Source organism: Larimichthys crocea, chromosome XX (genome assembly GCF_000972845.2).
Source record: "Larimichthys crocea isolate SSNF chromosome XX, L_crocea_2.0, whole genome shotgun sequence".
Lineage (NCBI taxonomy): Eukaryota > Metazoa > Chordata > Actinopteri > Sciaenidae > Larimichthys > Larimichthys crocea.
In genome coordinates, this window is record NC_040030.1 from 13,886,278 (window position 1) to 13,906,201 (window position 19,924).

The 19,924-nt window shown below is 40.8% G+C and overlaps 2 protein-coding genes across 13 annotated transcripts in view; both read right to left on the minus strand.

The window, feature by feature from the left end:
• gramd4a (GRAM domain containing 4a) overlaps positions 1-7,855 on the minus strand; it is a 45,808-nt gene extending 37,953 nt beyond the window's left edge. Inside the window, exons 1-2 of one of the 5 annotated variants that reach the window (XM_027272278.1) lie at positions 3,826-3,840; positions 3,550-3,657 (exon numbers count right to left, since the gene is read on the minus strand). Coding sequence is in view for 4 of the 5 variants with exons in the window: in XM_019256080.2 (XP_019111625.1) it covers positions 7,491-7,519 (29 nt within the window). In the remaining variant the exon portion in view is untranslated. Of the gene's footprint in view, positions 1-3,549; positions 3,658-3,825; positions 3,841-7,490 lie in introns of those variants that run through there. The other 4 variants (XM_019256080.2, XM_019256081.2, XM_010740462.3 and 1 more) reach the window with 4 other exon arrangements.
• Positions 7,856-17,252: 9,397 nt separating this feature from the next.
• Positions 17,253-19,924, minus strand: part of celsr1a (cadherin EGF LAG seven-pass G-type receptor 1a) — an 85,018-nt gene continuing 82,346 nt past the window's right edge. For 4 of the 8 annotated variants that reach the window (XM_019256084.2, XM_027272274.1, XM_027272272.1 and 1 more), the window contains 4 exons: positions 19,677-19,820; positions 18,894-19,172; positions 18,441-18,816; positions 17,253-17,523 (listed from right to left, as the gene is read on the minus strand). In XM_019256084.2, coding sequence (XP_019111629.2) covers positions 17,496-17,523; positions 18,441-18,816; positions 18,894-19,172; positions 19,677-19,820 — 827 coding nt within the window. In that variant the 3' untranslated portion in view covers positions 17,253-17,495. Of the gene's footprint in view, positions 17,557-18,440; positions 18,817-18,893; positions 19,173-19,676; positions 19,821-19,924 lie in introns of all 8 variants that reach the window. The other 4 variants (XM_019256089.2, XM_027272275.1, XM_027272273.1 and 1 more) reach the window with 3 other exon arrangements.

The following is a 19,924-nucleotide window of genomic DNA, read 5'->3' on the forward strand; positions in this document are numbered from 1 at the left end:
CCAACGGACCGATATTGCCATCCCTACAGCCATGGTGCTGTTCTGTCATCTTGTGTTGTTGTTCAGTTCGAAACACATCTAATTTCCACCTCCAGTTTGTACTATGAGCACTACAAACTCTCCCTAATTTGAAGTTCCCCAACATCTACTACCATCTTATTTCCCTTTCCACCCAGAGCAAAGTTACCCCAAGGGGACACGATGACATAACACACGCCAAACTCAAACATGGACAAGGTTAGAGCTTCAATACCATCAAAGGTTCGTGTTTTGCTCTCCTTTTTGCAGCCTACACAGGAAGCTGGAACCAGTAACCCTGTTTAGCGCCTTGACAACCACATCCTTTTCAGTCCTCTGGCAAACAGTTGACAGCAGCTGACCCCATTTATTGATTTCATTTCCATAGCGGGGACGGTGGCAGTGGTTGTGAGAGGCTCTGAAAGGCTTAGTGCTTGTTTTGGTATCAAGAGGTGAGATGTGATGATAACATGGAACAGGGGTGGGAGGCTGTTTTTGTCATCATAGGCAGTGTCATGGGAGTCAATCTGCTGCAGTGGTTCCTCTGCATTCAGCAGCTGTACTCTGACACTGCAGTAAAATTAATCCCATTGATAGACACAGATACGGACAGGATGAATGAACTTATTAATGCTTGAGAAATGTTAGTCAAAATAAGCAAACTAGTACAATTGTGCAACAGATCATGATTAGCATGAACAACAGGAGCTAAACTGTTAACAGATGCTACTACTTGTCCATCCCGGGCCTATTAAACTGACTGCAAAGTGTTGACTTTCTGCCACCACCCCCACTTCTTTCAAGTTCAAAATATTTTCTTTGAATGACAAATGCTGACTGAATGAAACACCAATGATGATCCCTCGTAGTACTACTCTACGAGGAGGTCTTTCCACAATAATCCGTCATCTTTTCCAGCAGTGACTGTGTAGTCAATGTGTTGAGTTTTGACTGCTGCGAGTTGTCATTTGTGAAGGGATTAAGTGTAGTTCTTCTTGATGTAATCCGCAGAGATTACTTAATCTGCTTGGCTGGATGACTAGTCGTCAAACTGCAAGGATGGTTATCTGACTGATGAGCTGCCTGACTGTTTTTTTTATGAACGATTGCATTAACTCTGATAAGCTGACTGGCTTGTTGCCGGACTTAATGCTAGTCTGATATTCTGAGTCACTCCATTTCTAATAACCCTGTTGACTGTCCAGGCTGGTTGTCTCAATGACTACGCATTCGTTTAGGTGCTTCGGCTGAATGAAAGGCTTCAATCCAATCACTGTGTTTTCAAGTAAATATAGACAGAAGGGTACATCACATATCCTTGATTTGATCGATCCTCACTCTTTGATCCTTTGTTTGACCTGAAGATCCATCCTGTCCATGTCATGAAGGATGCTCCAAGGCTCTTAATCTGCTTCACAGCTTCCTGTTAATGACTATGATTCACTACAGTTGGTAACTCCTCTGTGCCTGTATAAATAGTGCTCGTCTGACTGCACACATTGCATCGAGACACATCCCAATAGGAAAGCCCAGAGACGATCAGTAGAGATCTGAGAAAGTGGCACTGATTATCTTCACGATCTTCGGGTACATCCACTGACAGTACAAAGAATGGACGGTGTATGCGTGATGTTACCCACAGGTTTCTCAGAGCCGTTTTGAAGCTCAAAATCTCTGGCTCTGGTCGCTGCCATGTTGGTAGTCTAGCTCCAGCATCAGTGGACCTGAGATGGGCTGAATGACTCCTAGGTGCTCAAACAAGCCATCTGTAACTTGTCATGTTCGTTATTCAAAAGCTTTGATGGGTCAGGGCCCGAAACACAATCTGCTCCCTCTTTTTATAAGTTCGTTATTCTGGGTGTCATTCTTTCTGATTGGTACAGGAGTCACTACTCTGATTGGACCTTGTTTTGGGCAGAGGCGGTTTCTCTGTAAATAATTCTTCTCTAAGACCACAGTCCAAATTTTGCTCCACTGTGTATTATCATAGAGTAAACACAAAAACAGATCACTTCTCACTACTCGGAGTTTGACTTGAAGGGTGCGCTTGCTTACAATATGTGCACCGTTAGTTATTGATTATTTGATTTGATTGAGTGAGTGATTAAAGCTCAGTGTGTTTTTTATATCAGGGAGACTGTTCAGAAATCCTGCGGACAAAGGTCATGAAGATAAATTGGAAGGATCTGTGATCGTGTCAGCAGAATATCTCTTTGTATAGTGTTTGTTAGCTTTTCACCACTCCCAGTATAACAAACCATTTTCACAAATGTTTTGTCGAACAAACATATCACAAACTGTACCGACCTGTCAATCAAAGTAGAAACATTTTTGCGTAACTTTAAGCCTTAATATAATTTGAACGGATGAGCTTCAGTACAGTTGTCATGAACGTGGATATTAGCTATAAAGACCCAAACTGTTTTTACCTGTAAACATGTTTATTTCTGCTGTGACATTTTAATATGGGGGTTTACGGAGACTGAATTGTTCTGGAACCAGCCTCGAGTGGCCGTTTAAGGAACGGCAGTTTTTGGCACTTCTGCACTGGCTTCACTTCACAGTTATGGAGGTTGCGGCTTGGTTCCAACAGGACAATGACCTTAAACATAAAAGGTGGTTTTGGGATGTCTTAATCAAGCTAAAATTCTGTTTTTCTCAAGCACGCCCATTAAAAATGTGTTGCTGAAAAGATGCGTCAACGCAAGAAAGACGTGCTGTTAAAGATGCAAACAGAAGTCTTCCGGAAGCTTGCTGATAAATACAGCCAATAGAGGTGAAGTGACATGCAGCCAAATACTGTCTTGTATGTTGTCCGTCTTGTGTGGCTTGTGTAATGGCGCAGGCAGTGGTAACTGTTCACCTTTACCAGTAACTGGACAGCATTGACATGTGAATACTAAACACAAGGTATCAACACATGCGACAGAGCAGAGCTGACAGATGATCCAGTTCTGCAACCATCATTAGAAACTGACGTGGCTTGACATGACGCCTTAAAGCAAAGGACGTGTCACTTCATCTAAAATGTTTCCCCTTTCCTTGCATTCCTCCTCAAGCCATCAATTAGAGGGACTAAAACTGAGATAAGCAGACAGACCGGCTTTAAAAAAAGAGAAAGATTTTTGTGGTTGAACTTTAAATATTCAATTTTCTTGTGTAGTCAACCCGCCCACACAGGCACATACAAGTGGCAAATACAGAGATGACTGGTTGGTTGATCTTTCTTTCGCAGAGGGGTGAGTGGCAGCTTAATAAACACGTTCCACCTCTTGTTGAGAGGCCTGTCACAATGAAATCTGTTCCTACAACAACCGCATGATTCCACATCCAGCTTGCTCAAACCACATGCAATAAAATCAAGCCTTGACAATAGTGACTAACAGAAGCATCTGATTTCAGAAGTTGACATTTTTATTCAATTAACAATCGCACTCCATTTAGTGCTAATATGAATGAAACACAGCCAGAATAAGTAGAAACTGAGCTCCTATTTAAGAGCACATCACTTGTACCCATGCTATTCCTCACCTCCTTTCACTGCGCTGTCCTTCAGACCACCTCTTCTTTATTTATTCCCTTTTTTTTTTTAAAGGATTTCTTTCTCCGGTCCAGAGGCAGTTTCTACCACAACACCATCTTAAATAGGAGAATGAAAAGATGAAAAGAGGACAGCAGCGGGAGGAGGAGGAGGAGGAGGAGGAGGAAGAGGACGGGGCTTTAGCTCAAGGTCTGATCACTATGTGAATGTTACTGTGGGAATGCACAAAGAGGCCTCATGATACATTCGCTCAATTATGTACTCACAAAGACACCTCCGTCCACATCCACCTAATCGTACGTCAATGGTGGCTGGTTTGCAAAAGCAAAATGCAGGAAGCCACACACCTACACAGGTGGACAGTGTTTGTTTATTACGGTATAAATTAGTTAAGGGTGAGTAGCTTTACAAGCCCGGTGTGTATCGGCTGTACAAGCCTAATATACTGTATCAAAGTGTGTTTGTGTGTGTGCTTATGCCTGTCTGAGTAATCTTCTGCTAATGACCCATAGTAGCAGAGGGGTTACTCTCGGTCACAGGGGTCATGCTCTCTGCGACGGCCAATCACAGCTGTTCGTGGCTAAGAGGCGAGTCTAATGCCCTGCATCAGCATTTCTCAATTTTACAGACGATCATGTGAAAGAAACCATCAAACACTGCAACTTTAGTGTCTACTCTGGTCGAGCAGCAGAAAATGAGTCGGCAACTTACAGTGTCTAACGTGAGGATTTGCCACTTTATGTTTTACATTACTGTAAACTGAATGTTGGTCTCTGGGAAATTATAATTTTTCTTTATTTCCTGACATTTTATAGATCAGAAGATTGCTTTAATAATAAGAACTAATGAGCATATGATCAGAGAAAACACTTAGTTTCAGCCCTAGTTTTTACAATCAAGGTACAGTGTAACAAGGACATGTTAGTGCAGCAGTAAGTACTGTGACAGTACTAGAAGGGATAGATTTATCTTCTCCAGTTGTTGGTATTCCTAGGAGAGGAGGTACTCTCTGAAGAGCTGGGTCTTCAGGAGGTTTTTAAAAAGTTAGCGAGGGACGGCCCTGATCTGGTAGGAACTGGTGCGTGTTCTACAAACAGGGAACAACAGATGAAATAGTCCAGGTTTCGTTCACTGGAGGGAACATATGCCTGTATGCAGGTGCAGAGATGACTTTGTAGGCGAGCATTAGTGTTTGATTTGAATTTAATGTGGACTGCTACAGATAGCCAGAAGAGATTGATGCACAGCGAGCGACCACATCCTGTGTCAGGAGTTGGTAGCATGTTGAGTTAGTAACAGTCTGATTTTTCTGAGGTTGTGAAGTGTAAAGCAGCACGACCAGACAACTGAGGCGACATGATTAGAGAAGGATAGTTTAGCTGTCAGCTTGTCTGTGAGTCTGGTTTTGTCCAGCCCAAACCTCAAAGATGTTTAGTTCACCATTATAGAAGACAAAGAAAACCAGACAATAATCAGATTTTAGAAGCGGAAAGAGCGTTTTTGCTAATTTTGATTAAAAATACTTGTTGATTAGAGGTGAGGCTTCACTAATCCACATGTTTTGGATGCATCCCAGCATGGAAAAAGTACTGGAGAGACATTTTCCAAACCTTGTCCCTCATTCTTCATTTTTTTTTAAACTAGACCTCAACCTGTTGGTCACCCTTTTTGGTACCACTAGAGAGGACGACATGCTCCTAACTCCCCACACCCATGCTTTGTGGTTAAGTGATGTTACGTCCTGTCTAGATCTTAAAAAGATCCGCTACTCAGTTTGAAACTCAAAACTCAAAAGTATTTGCTGAAATACTTTGTGCATGTGTGATTCAAATTCAACAAAAAAATAGCTGAGAGAAACAAAATAGTTGTTGATTTATTTTCTGTCCGTCAAATTATCGATTCATTGACTAATTGTTGTTGCTCTAGGTCATTCTAGCTGATGTATTTCACCACACCACACGAGCCATGACTGCAAGTAGCAGGCAATAATTTCACAAATACATCCTTCTTGGTAACCACAAGAATGCATTTTTTATGAGCGCTGCATATGAGTTTCTGCATTACTATCAGGACACAATGGCAGGCTAATAAACCTTTGTGTTAGCTGAAAACACTAAAAACAACACAGGTGGACTTGCTTTCTGCATCTTTAGGGAGGAGACAGGCGCTGTATAGCCACAGGAGACTCGAGTCTTTCTACAATTACACTCTATATGTGTGTTGCCTATCAACCATGCACGAAAGGGAATGGGGGCTGTGGAAACAACCATATATACACGGGCTGGAGCGGTAAAGTAGGACACTTTCTGTGCTGAGTATTTTCTGGGACATTAGGCTGTCAGGTTTTGTTTTAGAGTAACACAAAGTTTGATAATAACCACTTGTTAGACGGTGCTTCTTGTGTCGCAAACCTCGTTTCCTTTTACAGGTGCTCTAATGCGACGCATAAAAACCACAAAAGATCATCCTGTCACGAGCCACAATCATTATCACCACCGTGCTCGGTTTCTGTAGAAACGAGGATGAAGGCTGTAGTAGAGCTTCTGCTGGGCTCATGAGACACTGTTATGACACAGAGAGAGCAGGGACCTTTAAAAAAATATATCTGCCAACACTGACTAGAACGTTTCACGCAGCTCGCTTCAACTTTTGTTAAGCTCACATCCCTGCATTTATAATGAAGTGACAGGCAACAGATGGTGAGAAGAAGGGGAAAGAAAAAAAACAAAAAAAAGAGTATGCTGCCAGGTGCCACTCCAACTCTGGAAGACAAAACGCCTGCTAGAAAAGCAGCCACACGGCCTCGATCTGTTGTTGTAAATGTTTTTATTTGAGGGATGGAGTGGGAGGAGAGTGAACTTTCATTTGACATATTAGACACATTATGCTCGGTTTCTAGTCGGAGGCCCCGGCCAACACATTAGGAACACAAGACTAATAGAGAAATGCGAGCAACAAGAAGAATGCACTTGATTTTTTACCCCAGCCCACTAATGCAACCTGCCTCTGGGCGACGTGTAGTTGGCAGTGATGAAAAATTCAGCAAGAAAGAAAGATGAAAATAAATGCACCGGCCGCCTTCTTGTGCTATTATTTCACTTTGCAGTTATATAAACAATCAATACTTCCTTAACAACAAGTCAGTCTGCCCTCTCGCTCCCTCTGTCCTTCAAACTGAACGTTAATTCAGGTCAAAGTGGAGCCACATTTGAACTCTGCCTGAGGAGGGATCATTTCAAGGCAGGTCTACACCTTTCCATTGATATAAATGGGGGATATTAATTCCTACTGTCAGTGAACACACCACACAGCAGCACTTTAGCAACTTTTGACAGAATGTAAAACAAAAGGTGACACATTTCAGTTCAAGTTTCAAGACTAAAAGTTCATTTTCATGGTGAATGAATCAACGTATGACCAAAAATAATGTCAACATGTGAACACAAACCAGCATAGGCTGTATTAATACTCAGTGACAGGGTGTTAAAACACATATAAAACCCGAAAGGCTCCTTTAAAAAGCAGCAGTGGGCGTTAGGTTTTTAATATAAAATGCTGTACTGACAGCGACCGTTAGACTTCCATTCAAAGACGGTTTAACGTTAGCTCGAGCCCGGGCTGCGTTGTTGAATACAAATGTGTCCGTTAGATATTTTAACAGTTGAGTCAACGGCTGAATTAAAACGCAGTTTGGACGTTAAGGCCTCGAGTTAACGGTTTCAATAAACCCTCACACGGTCGGACATTTTTTTATTTGTATGTGTGTGTTAACATGAGGAGACAACATGGAAACCAAATACATCGCATTTTACGAATGACCCCCGACGAAGAGACACAGGCACAGGGCGGTTGATATAAAACAATACCCCGATAAAACAAAAGACATTTTAAGAGCAGTGTAAAGACAAAAAAAATAAATAAGTCTTCTTACCCAGCACGTAAATCGTAGCAAAGTTTCATGAACACTGAGATTGCCTTTAGTCTGCTTTATCCTTCAGTACACCTGCTGCTCAGGACGTCCAAATTAGCGCCAGTCTCACGGCGAAACCTGCTCACTTGGTCCAACCATCCCACCAATATCCACACCGACTGAATGTCCGTCTCCTGCTGAGTGTTCAGCGGTCACAGACACACTGGTGAGGGGGGTAAAAAAAAAAAAAAAATACCAGTTGCGTCCCTCCTTGTTTTTGTAAGGAGGAGAGCTTGCCCTGACCAGCGCCGTCGTTGGCCCCGGAGCTTGCAGATACTAGCTCGCCTTCGTCTCTTGTTGATTTCGCAGAATCGGGCAGGGAGCGAGAAGCGAGAAGGGCCGAGGATGTTTCGTCAGTGTTCGGCGGTGCTTTCTTAAAGGGGCCGTGAGCGCTGAGTGATGCCTGGAGACAGCACGGAGTGAGCGGAAACACCTCTCCTTACCACCGCCCTGTGGCGGACACTATCATGTAGTGTTCAATTATGAAACAGGTGGGTAAACAATGGCCTAAATGTTATGTAATTAAGCATTACCGTAAAACAACTCTAAAATATTACTGTACTGTTTTTACTTAGTCTAATTGTGGTACAATTTTGGGCTTTGCCTTCAATTCAATATGTGAAAACGCCACATTAGTGTCATAATAAATTACCTAATAGTTTTGTTGTGGTCAGAAATACTGAGGTAAATAGTCAACTCGTGTTAAAACAGATTAGCAACAGATGTTGAACTCCTCTTTGCATTATATTGCTTAGTCACCATCTATGGATATTTGCTCCTCTGCCTGTTGTTATTATTATTAGTACTATTTTTTTTATCATATTTTATACCTATTTAGTTATGTTTTATTTTTATTTTATAATGCTTACTTAATTACTTAATTATGTTTAGATTTGTTTAACTTATTAATGTTAATGATTCAAATAGTGGCAGAAAAAAAGAGGTCACGCAAAGGTCACAAAAAGTCAACACACATAACTATACTCTAACTAAAATATCTGAAATACCAAATTACACTGCTCTTTCTGGGAAACCTCACGGAAATTTTAAAGGATATTACAGGCCGAATTAATAAAAGTGTTATGCACAATTTACAGGAATACAATTATGGTGGGAAAATACTGAATCCTAGTAGGAAGAGACAGGATCTACAAATACTGAAATTAGCCCAAACATGTCTAAGTTTTTAATTGTATTAAATAAACCGCCTGAGGTTGCTACCCCCCCCATAAATTCCCAGAAAAAATATTAAAGGAATGACGTCATTGTCCTCCGTTATCCTGACTCAGACAGGCCTGTGAGAGCAGAATTTACTCCTATAGTTAAATTATTAAGTACATTTTTGTGCCAGATTACTTAACCTATGATCAAACCATTAATAACCAATTATTATCAGACTAAACTAGTGCTTCAAATGTATTTATTAAGTTTAAAGGTGGGTTCCTCTACCATCTATTCTCATGGCTACAGGTCGCTCTGTGTTTGATCTTGTAAAACCTACTGCAGGTCAGTGAGTTCAAGCAGGCTCAATAGATGAATGGCGGCTGGAGCTTGAGCAGTATTGTTACTGCAATTAAAGCACTTTCCATAAATCCTAACCAAAAAAACAATTTTTGAAGCACTAACCTCTGCATGTTGTCTGCCTGTGAGAGTCTTCTTCAAGTAACAGTCCTCACGGAAGTCCCAGTTATTCGTTGTGTGTCTAAGTGATGGAGTGGTCTTGACTTAACAGATTCCTCTGACAGTCCTCTTGTCGCTGCACTTACTCTGTGAATGAATTTGTAGTCTAACGGACAAAGAAAAAGAAAAAGGGTATGAAGGACCGAAATGGATGAGTGAAATGGATAGAAAGTGAGAGAGGAAGAAACAGGAGTCAACTGACTCCTGACCCTTGAGATGAGACCATAGATTACAGGAAGTAATCACAAGTACTTTCTATGTCTGCAGTCAGACTACCAATGAGGCCAATGACGATCATTGTAGTCTTGTCCTCACTAGAGCTTTGGCCTGGTTTGTCCTGCGGCTGCCGTGTTGTCACCACCTCCACACCACAAACATACTGTCTGTGAGCAGCCTATAAGAATTCAAGCATGAAAATAGATCAGACTTTTTACATTATTCTGGGTTGCTGTTAAAAAACAGACAAAGCTGTCTCTTACCGTGCAGCTTCTGCCGACGAGAAGTCCATGTTTGTGTGGCTTTAGCAGCTGCTGAAAGATAAATGCCTGATTAAAAAAAAAAAAAAAGACTTAACCTTCACATTTGCTTAGGCAAATATGTGAGGCAGTAACAGGGAGGACTTTCTATATGCAGTCTGAGTTCTTACTTCAGACCTTTCAGATCAGAAGAGTCATATTTAGAGTCCTAGATATCCAGAGAAATGTGAATGTAAATCAGTCATTTTTTTTATCAGTTATGGGTCACATGACTACTTTTATGTAACAGTTCCCCCCCGAGCTCTATGAACCATTGTAGCATTTTTCAACTCCTTGTCTTGGTTTTACTTCATGCTGCCTGACAAAGACAAAGTTAGTTAGCATCTAGGTGGTAAACACTGTGGAACATTTAGCAGCTAAAAGACCAAATTTATTTTTCCAAAATTGGTGGAGGCCAAAGATGGAGCTAAAAGAAGAGTGAACATTGGCCTAAAATTTGCCAGCTGGACAGAAAAGCTGCTCCACATGAATGATGCTGTAGCATGTCTGCTGCATATGTAAATAGGCTACTTTTTGCTAACATAGTAACCATATAAACTTAAAAGGTTTGTGTTTAAAGCTTGTTTCTACTGTCACCCTGTGGCCAAAAAAACAAAAACAATTATTGCAGGTGTGCGGCAAAAATAAAAATAATAAAATAGCCATGCAATAAGCTTATTAATTTGTGGACACAGTGTAAAGAGGTGTTAATTTAACTCTTTTCTTCTAACTTTTACATCCATGAGGGTAGTAGAATATATATATAATATTTGTTTGTAATATGTAAGGCTGAGTATGATCATATTTGAGCATGAACAATCTACATAAATCATAATATCCGTTCAAATTGGGTGATTGTTCACAGAATATTTTGGTCCTCCTGCTAATGCACTGAGACAACACATTTTTATCTGATTTAATATGAAATCAGTAAGGAATTCCTCATTAATCCTGATTAGATAATCATTTTGAAGGCAATAATTAATCATTCAGCATTCAATATTTGCACAGGCTTCTGGTCTGTTTCTGTGTTTTCTGCAAGTTATTTCAGTAGCACATGCTGTATATACTGTAAGCCCAAATGGGAAACCACTCAGGGTTTGCATAATCATGTGCTGCAAACAATGGGACTCCCCTTAGTCATGCTTTACAGACATGTCCACGTACATGAAAAACACACACACACACACACGCACACACACACACACACACACACACACACATATACATAAACACACACACATACACGGGTTTCTGGCCTGTGATCCTCTTCAGATGTCTTCTAGCAAAAGTACCACTGCTTGAGATTTCCCAAATCCTCCCTCTGCGCTCATTTCAGCACCCAGTAATAAACCTCTTAATCCCAAACCCGTATATTCCAGAGGGTTGCACAACCACACGCGTCTTATGCAACTGGCAGAGCATCAGAGTCAATTATAGAACAGTTTGGGAGAAAGGGGAGGATGGATGACGAAGCCGTGGGTGCAAAACACATTTGGTTAAGATGGTGGATTAAATATTAACACTCTATCATTTAGGTTTTATTTAAAGAACAAAACAATTAAATATGATTTAAGGAGGAAGTCTTTCTCAGTGTATTTTAATAGAATTTAATACAGTACAGCTGTATTTCTGAGGACCTTCCACTCAGCACACTCTTACCCTAAACAAACCCATACCTAATGACAGTAAACATGCTTTTAGCCATCTATAGTACATGTTTTTTACATGTACTGTATGTGTCCATGGTAAAAGTTCACTTACAGTATATCAGTGTATGCATTTGATACTTTGCAAGGCAAAACAACCTGCTTGGCATTGCTGATAGGGTGTGTCCAGACATACGACCCAGTTGAGCATCAGCCCATACTAAGAGTGACAGTAAGCTAGATCAAGCTTTTTAATTTAAATAAGAGTGTTTGTTGTTGTTGATGATGATGTTTTTTTTTGTTGTTGTTTTTTTTACCACACATTACCCTATAACCATTTTGATAACTACAAAAAGCAGGTTTTTGTGCAGACTTCTCTACTTTTGTGACACAAGTGACTGAAATGTTGTGTTGACGTTGCATAAACACCTCCACATCTATTCACTAAAATAATCAGATGCACATAAATTTACATACACATCGTGACATGGAAGGAAACAAAAATAAAAAGTGTGAATAATACAGGAAAAGAATGTATACCCAGGAGGATTGTGCTTGAAGCAGCAGGGCTCGGTTGTACGAGGGGTGGAAATCACACAAAAAATAACTGCTAAAAATGGAGGTGATGAAACTGTGTGTGAGTTGAAAAGTAGAGGCGAAAAATGCATGGGAAATGAAAAGTTGAGCAAGAAAGTATTGAGTGATTTGATTGAAATAAAGGAAAGTTTGATTAAAACAGTTTTGATATGATGAAAACAGAGCCATGTTTTATAATATTTCCCAATCTTAGATTCATCACCCACAACACAAAACTGGCAATTATCATTTCCTCAGGACAGAAAGTAACAGTTCACAAATTCAACTAGGGAGAATTTGGTCTTCCTTCTTTTTAAAAGACACTTTCACTAAATGCTCACAGGTGCAGAGGTACAAGAACTTAACTTTGTGGCTTTGCATTCCTCACCAGCAGATGGCACACTTGGATCTGTTGTCCTCTTCCCTCCTGCCTGTTCTTGTTCAGCACAGTAGTTTCTTTTAGGATGCCAACTGTGGCTGTCTTGAGTCTGAATTATTTAGTTTGCCTGGGACAGAGATAAAGAGGAGGGCAGAGGGTCACCCTGATAAAGACTAGTTAGTAGTACCTGCTCAACTCCTCAAGTTTCAATGAAGGTTTTATTGGTGAAATATAGACCACCTGACAAAGTGATACGTGCTTTGACAGACTTATTACTGGTGTCGAAGTTCATGTAATGTAACATAAAACGACATGAGAGTAGATACGGAAAGCAGACTCCCTACTATAAACTTACTACATACATGTGTCATGACTTCAGTTGTGATGACCAATCCAAACACTCGTCATATTTTCACATGCCACCTCTGTTTCCAGCTCCTCACTTCATCTTTGTACCTTATGTCACCTGAGGGGTTGACTGGCTTCAGTTGCTATAACAGCTAAGCGCCTTGTGAAACCCGACCCTCCCATCTAACCTTTCACTCTGCCTGCTCACAATAATTTACTTGGCAGTACCCGGTGGCAGCAGTGGCTCTATGTGTACAGGATTGTGTGATGATCTTGGCACTGACATGGCATCTAAAACCATTTACTTCAAAAACAGGAGCACACCTAGTTTACCTTTACTAAGACATGGAGAGAAAAGAGAGGGATTCCACACCTTGTAGCGATATAATTCACATCTCCAACATCTCCTCCCGGTTTAGATTCATGGTCCAATCTGACCTTAGCAGCCTTTTACCTCTCCCAAACTCTTTGATCCACTGACACGTAAATGCATCTCCCCTAATCTAGTGCATATGGCTGAATTCCTACAGACAAACATTAAAGTGAGGAGCTGCGTAGAGCCGGATTACTTCGGAATGCCAAAGCAAAGTGCCGGGTCTTAAAGCAGGCTGAGCTGCGGAAAAAATGTAAATAATGTGGGGGGAAAAGTTTAGTGCAGGGCTTTCAGGTGAACAGTCAATTATTAAGAACAGCAAAGTAGCTTCAGTGGCAAGTTTAAGGAAGATTTATATGACACAATGTAGACTTGTTATTTATTTAATGAGAACTACTTTCAGAAAACAGTACATTTGTTGTACCATGTTTTATGCAAGTTTAAAAGTTCAGTGTGTTGGACTTAGTGGCATCTAGGTGAAGTTCCGGATTGCAACCACAACCCCTCCACTCACTGTCCCAGGGCCAGTTTTTAGGTTCTATTTATTTTCATGTGATGCTACAACATTTATGCGGGGCGGGGACTGTCCAAATGTAACAAAAATTGCCTACCTGCACCTTAAACCTCACAAATTAAAACTTTTTATAACTTGACTTCCTAGTGTAAAAGTAAAAATGAGTGATTTTATGGAAGGAAATTCATGATATTGGCCAGGTACAGTAACTTCTTGGGGTCTCCTCTGGTTGAATGCTTTCCAAGTTAGCTGTTTCCCACTATTTCCACTAATAGTCGTACTTCGTACTTTAAAAAAGTCAATGAACTGCTTTAAGTTAGGTACCTGAAAATAAAAGCAGGTAGTGGTTTGATTTAAGGGATAATGAGGGTTATCTCTTAAAGGTCTTATGCAATGGAAACGTTCAGTACTCCAGTAAAAAGGATTAACCTGACTAGGCAACAGGAGATATTTTTAGTCAGCTGGTCTGCTCTTTTTGTGTTGATCTCATCTTCTATTTGATTGAATTGTCCCCCGAGTGTGTGTGTGTGTGTTTTGTGTGTGGTACAGTTAGTTGCCTCCATAGATAGGTGCGTGTAGAATATGTGCATGTGTGTGCCCTGTAAAGGTTTGGATTAACATGAGGGGAAATATTAAGACTGGCTGCCATTGTTATGTGAGGATAAACACACCCATCCCTCAAACCTCCCACCCGCTTTGACACACACATGCCTCTTGTATTTTAGGTTCAGCTCCACAGCAGAGCAGTAAACTGACTTGTACTGTACAGTAGGTTACAGAAATGTCTAATCTGGCTCACACTGATAGTCCGCTGGGCTCACTGGCACAGGACAGTTTGAGACAGTAAGACTGCTCTCCCTTTGCATTACCTTTTATGGACAACATCTCCAGAGCGTACACAGCGCTTCAGGGTGCACCTCTGTTTGAAATCTGTCGTCTTTGTTGGATTCATTCCAAACTTCTATTTATCTGTCCCTCCATCCTGATTTCTTACCCACAGTATTATGTCCTCGACCTGTATGGGCAAAATAAGCGAGTATCATCAAATGTTGATTCAAAAATTAGTAAACTCTGCCCCAAAGTACATGACATCACTTTTTTTTGTGCCTCACCCACTTCAAACCAGTGAGCTTACCTCAGGCTAAAATACTAACACTGCAACCTTTAATGTAAAAATGTTCAAACTTGCAGAAAAGTGTGTATTCATGTTTGACCCCATCACTCATGATAAGAAGTTTAAAAAAAAAGATTTTAAAGGTCCAGTGTGTCAAATTTTGTGCCATCTAGTGGTGAACACACAGATTGCAACTGACTAAATAAAGACTTCACCTCCTCTTATCTCAAGCATGAAGGACAAACTACAGTGGCAGTAAAACTCATGAAAAGGGAAAATGTCTATGTAGAACCTGTACTTGGCTTGTCATTTCTGGGCTCATCTGTAGTGATATAATCTGTATGTAAATGGTTCATTCAAAGTAACAAAAACATAAGTTCTTATTTCCAGGTGATAATACAAGAAATAAAACATAGTTATGAATATTATATTCCATTTCGGTCAATAGATTTTTTCTAACATCTTTTTTAAATTGCTAATTTAAAAAAAACGTTATTTAAACTGTATTTGCTTGGATAAGTTTGAGATTTGTCTCACTTTTACAGAGCTACATTCAGGGATCATGCATCAAACCAGGATATGATCTTAATCAACTCTCTTCACTGAATAGCTGCAAAAAAATAAAAGGCAAATTTAGAGCCTTTGAACCGGAAAGTTTCCAATTAGCAATGAGGAGGTTTGCTTCGCCTTTGAAGAGCAGCTTCAATACTTAGTGTTTTGACTGAACCATGAAAAAGAATCAGTGATCTTTGTTGATATAAAATCGATACAACAGGATATTTAGCCTTTATAAAAGATAAAATACACTAAAATTCTTGACACAATGTCCCCATAGCAGTCAGTCATTTATGAGCTCTATTTCCCACCATCACCTCTTCAGTGAGTCACAATTTTTGTTACTCATCAAAATATTCGCTGTTACTCAATTTTCCTGGAGTAATGTACACGTTTCAACCAGCCAGCCTCCTTCCAGGCCAACAGACAGACATGCAACAGGCTGCACAAGACAGTTAAAAATTCATCATATCATCTTTATTTTTACAGTCACAATCATTTTTTTTCTTTCCAGTGTCTTAAAACCATAAAAAATAAATATACATTATGTTACAAAACATTTCCAGTGTCTTGGATCAATAAAAAAAAACCAAGGACATTTATAAACAGCATTGATTACAGGAGGGCAAAACACTGGAGTTGTACAGTATGTTGTATGGTACAAAGGCAATCAGTGAGTGGTAAACAAGACTTTAAGTTGCCTTTTATTAGCTGCAATACACATTAGAGTTGGCATCATGTTCACTTTGAATTCAGCAACGAAGAGAGACTTTTAGTTATACTGTGTCAATTTTGGATTAAAAAAATGCCTAAAAACATGACATGCTTGAAAAGTATGCATCTTAAAATAAGCACCAATTCTCTGCCGCACTTTTATGCCACCACGCCACCTGTTTCTGTATTTTTCCTAACTATTCTGGAACATAACTGAGTTTAAAGTGAGCTGACAACCCTAATGTGCACATTTCCTGTATTTCTTGACTTTGGTAAGTAGGAGTTTGTTGTAACAAGCAGGCAGGATGGACACTGGAAAAGAAGGCTTCTGGGTTTTTAGTGCTCGAACTGAAAAACTGAGTTTTCAACAGAGGAGGAATTCCCCTCAATTCCACATTACTAATGTTCATTTAGGCCAACTGTGTTCGTCTGGATGGACTTGGGACATTCTAAGTCACTTACATACCAACATACCAACATAACAGTCATGCATTATGTGTGTGTGTGTGTGTGTGTGTGTGTGTGTGTGTGTGTGTCTGTATAGCTGAATATACTACCAGAGAAAGTGGCGCATCACCTGAAAGCACACTACAGGCTAATACAGTATGTATGTATGTGAGTGTGTGTGTGTGTGTGTAAGCTGTCAGTTCAGGATGGAAAGGCACACAGATTATTGTTCTCAGTCGATTAAACCAGCATATCAAGTGATTTTCACAATTTGAAAGCGTTCCCAACTCGATGCAGGCAAATGATTTAAAGTTTAGAAACTTGCCCTCGCTACAGCTGAAATACAAAATAGATCATTTCTTCTTCACCTCTGACGATATCTACATGTTAATTACACTCTAAATGCACTGCATTGAGAGGCTGGAAGCCTTTCTTTGAGTAAAAAAAAACCAACAACAACAAAAAGAAACAAAAGAAGAGCACTTGGTGTGTGATAGCACTGTTAGATGTGTCCAAAAGTCAGTGAGAACAGTTTTAAAGAACTTGTAGTCCTTGAAATCGTCTTGGACTACAAATGTACCAGCATGTATTTGAGTCTCGGTTCATGCACAGTGATTATACATCTGCCTTTCTCCATGAGAAAGAAGCCGTCCAACATTATTGTCAAGCTTTTCCTAACTTTACCCACTGATAGGGCGACCCCCTCATACCCACCATAGAGGAACACCATGCTGGGGCTTGCAATGCATCCTGGGGGAATTCTTCATCTCTCCGTTCCCCTTTTCCTACAGCGGTTTTGGCACACTTTGCTCCATCGCATCCTCTCTTGGTACAGTCCGACACAGCTTTCCCTTTATTATTTCTCACATCTTTTCATGATCTCTGCTTATTTTCTTGTCTCAGGCAGTCTTAAAGTCTGCAATTAATACTGCTCTCCAGAGAGAGGGAACACGAGAGGAGGGATGGAAGGACACTTTTTTTTTCCCGCCCTTTCACCCAACCTGCAGCACCCGTCTGTCTTCAGTTTCCTTTTCTTTTATTCCCATCGTCTTCGGCTCTCCTCATTTACTCTCCTCCCCCAGCAGGTTCTTTGCTCCTCCTCTCACAAGGGTAGGCTGGTCTGGGTTTTCCTAACAGGTCAGATCGAAGTCTCATTACTGCCGCTGTTAAACGGGGAAATAGAGGGAGGGGGGAGGTGGGGATGCAGGGAGGGAGGGTGCAAGGAAAGGAAGAGGAGAACGTGCGGTGTAAAAATGAATGCAGGGATGCAGGAAGTCATCATGCAGCATTTAAGCAGGGTGGTCGTATTATTCATGCTATTGTTACAGGAGTAGTTCCACATTTTGGGATGATTTGCTTTGTTGCTGAGAGTTACATGAGAAGATTGACACCACACTGATGTCTCTAGGCTAATCATGACGCTACCAACAGCAGCCTGTTAGCTTAGCTTAGCATAAAGACTGGAAACAGAGGAATAGCTAGCCCTGTCTATAATTTTATAGTAGTAATAAAACATTACTATCTACAGTACTACTACCTCTAAAGCTCACTAATTATATCTTGTTTGTTTGGGTACAAATATGTTTATTCCATACAAGAGTCAGGATAGCTGTTCCCAGTTTTCGAGTATTCCATACAAGAGTCAGGATAGCTGTTCCCAGTTTTCGAGCTAAGCTAAGCTAAGCTAAGCTAAGCTAAGAGCTGCTCGCTGTAGCAAAATAAAAATAAAAATAAAATAATAAAATAATAAAAATCGATCTTCTCGCGCCCAAAATGTTGAACTATTCCTTTAACACTGGATCCTAATATAAAACATGCATTATTGCATCAGTTGACATAACAGTCAACCAATGTCCACACTCAAACTGATTATTTATTTTTTATATTTTTTAGTGATTCAAATTTTATGATTAAACAACAAGAACTATGGAAGCAGCATTCGTTGGTTTGCTCTGTCAGTGTAACTTTAATATTGTTCATGTTTTCAGGAGCACAAAGAACGATCTCTTCATCGTCACATGCCAGCACTCTCTGGACGACTACTTACTCTGAGTCAGAATCGTTGCCTCCGTTGACCGTCCCTGACTTCAAGTGCATTGCCACTCCTCCGTTGGTCTCCCGGTAGATGCCCGCTGGTCGTGGCCCGACAGGAAGCTGTGGCCGCGGGGCGACGGGAGGCTTGATGAGGGAGCTGTTGTCGTGGTTGCCAGGGCGACTTCCATCATTAGAGGCCAGCGAGGGCGGCCGTGATGAAGGGGTTATGATGTTGACCGAGGAGGGAAGCGGGGAGGACGTGTTGTTGTTGTTGGGCGGAGGGGAGGTGATGGTGGGGGGGTTGTAGTCGCTCAGCTTCTCCCGAAGACGGTTTTTCATGTTTTTGTCGCTCAGCGGAGGAGGGTAGCTGATCTTGTTCTTTAAGATACCTGAGACAGACAAAGAGTTTATAATGTAAATCAGATAATACAAATGAATTAATTCAATTTTACCTTAAAGTATTCACCTCTCTTACCTTTCCTCTGCTCTGGTTGGTGGTTGCTGTTACTGTTAGGTTGGCTAGGTGCTGCTGTGTCTCTAGCATTACCAGGCGTTTGTCTGTCTCTCTCCTGGAGAGTCTCCCTCTCTCTTTCGCCAATGTGGTTGAGCTTATTTTCCGGGTGCAGCTCCACATTCACCTTCGTCTCCACCCTCAGTCTCTCTGCCCCGCCGGGATCCTCGCTGTCACTGGCTGTGGTGGCCTCTGTTGGCCAGTATGGCTTCACGTGATTGGACACTGAATCCACTAGTGGGGGGGAAAGGAGACAGATGTGGTGATGTTCAAACACATTTCAGGTGATTTATTTTGACAAGCTAAAACTTCTTTATTTTGAATTCAAAAGTGCTGTTGCACTTTTACAGGAACTTTAACATCTAACCCTTGCAATGCTGGCGCTGGTGCATTATTGAAACTTGTACTTAAAGCTGCTACAAAGAACTTTTTACGTTGATTCTGACGGCCCCTGTGGACAAAAGTGGAATCTGACCCAGTGGCACGCATTAAGAATAACAATATAGACATAGTCAATCTTTAAAATGATGAGTTCATCATATATTTTGAACATAATTTTTACCTGATAAGTAAATAAAGCTGTCAAATAACAGTAAAAATCAGTAAAAAGTACAGTATTTTCCTCTTTGTGGAGATGAAGTGCATCAAATTTGTGCTTAAGTGCAGTACTTGAGTAAAGTACCACATTTAACCACTGATTACGCCTAATGTTTGGACTGAATAGGGCCACCTATATACCTTTAGGCGTGCTGTGAATGGGCTGCCTCTCATTGTTCCACTTGGGCTTGACATCGATGTCATCGTCCTCACTGTCGGAGGAGTGGGAGGAGGCGTAGGAGGAGCTATGTTCATCCACTGACAGCTCGCTGTCTGAGTCAGAGTCTGACACGGACAAGGAGGGAAGGTAAAGAGATGAACCTCTATTAATAAAATACACAGACAGGTATGTGTGTGTTGTGACAACTGAGAGATTTTACTAAATTCTG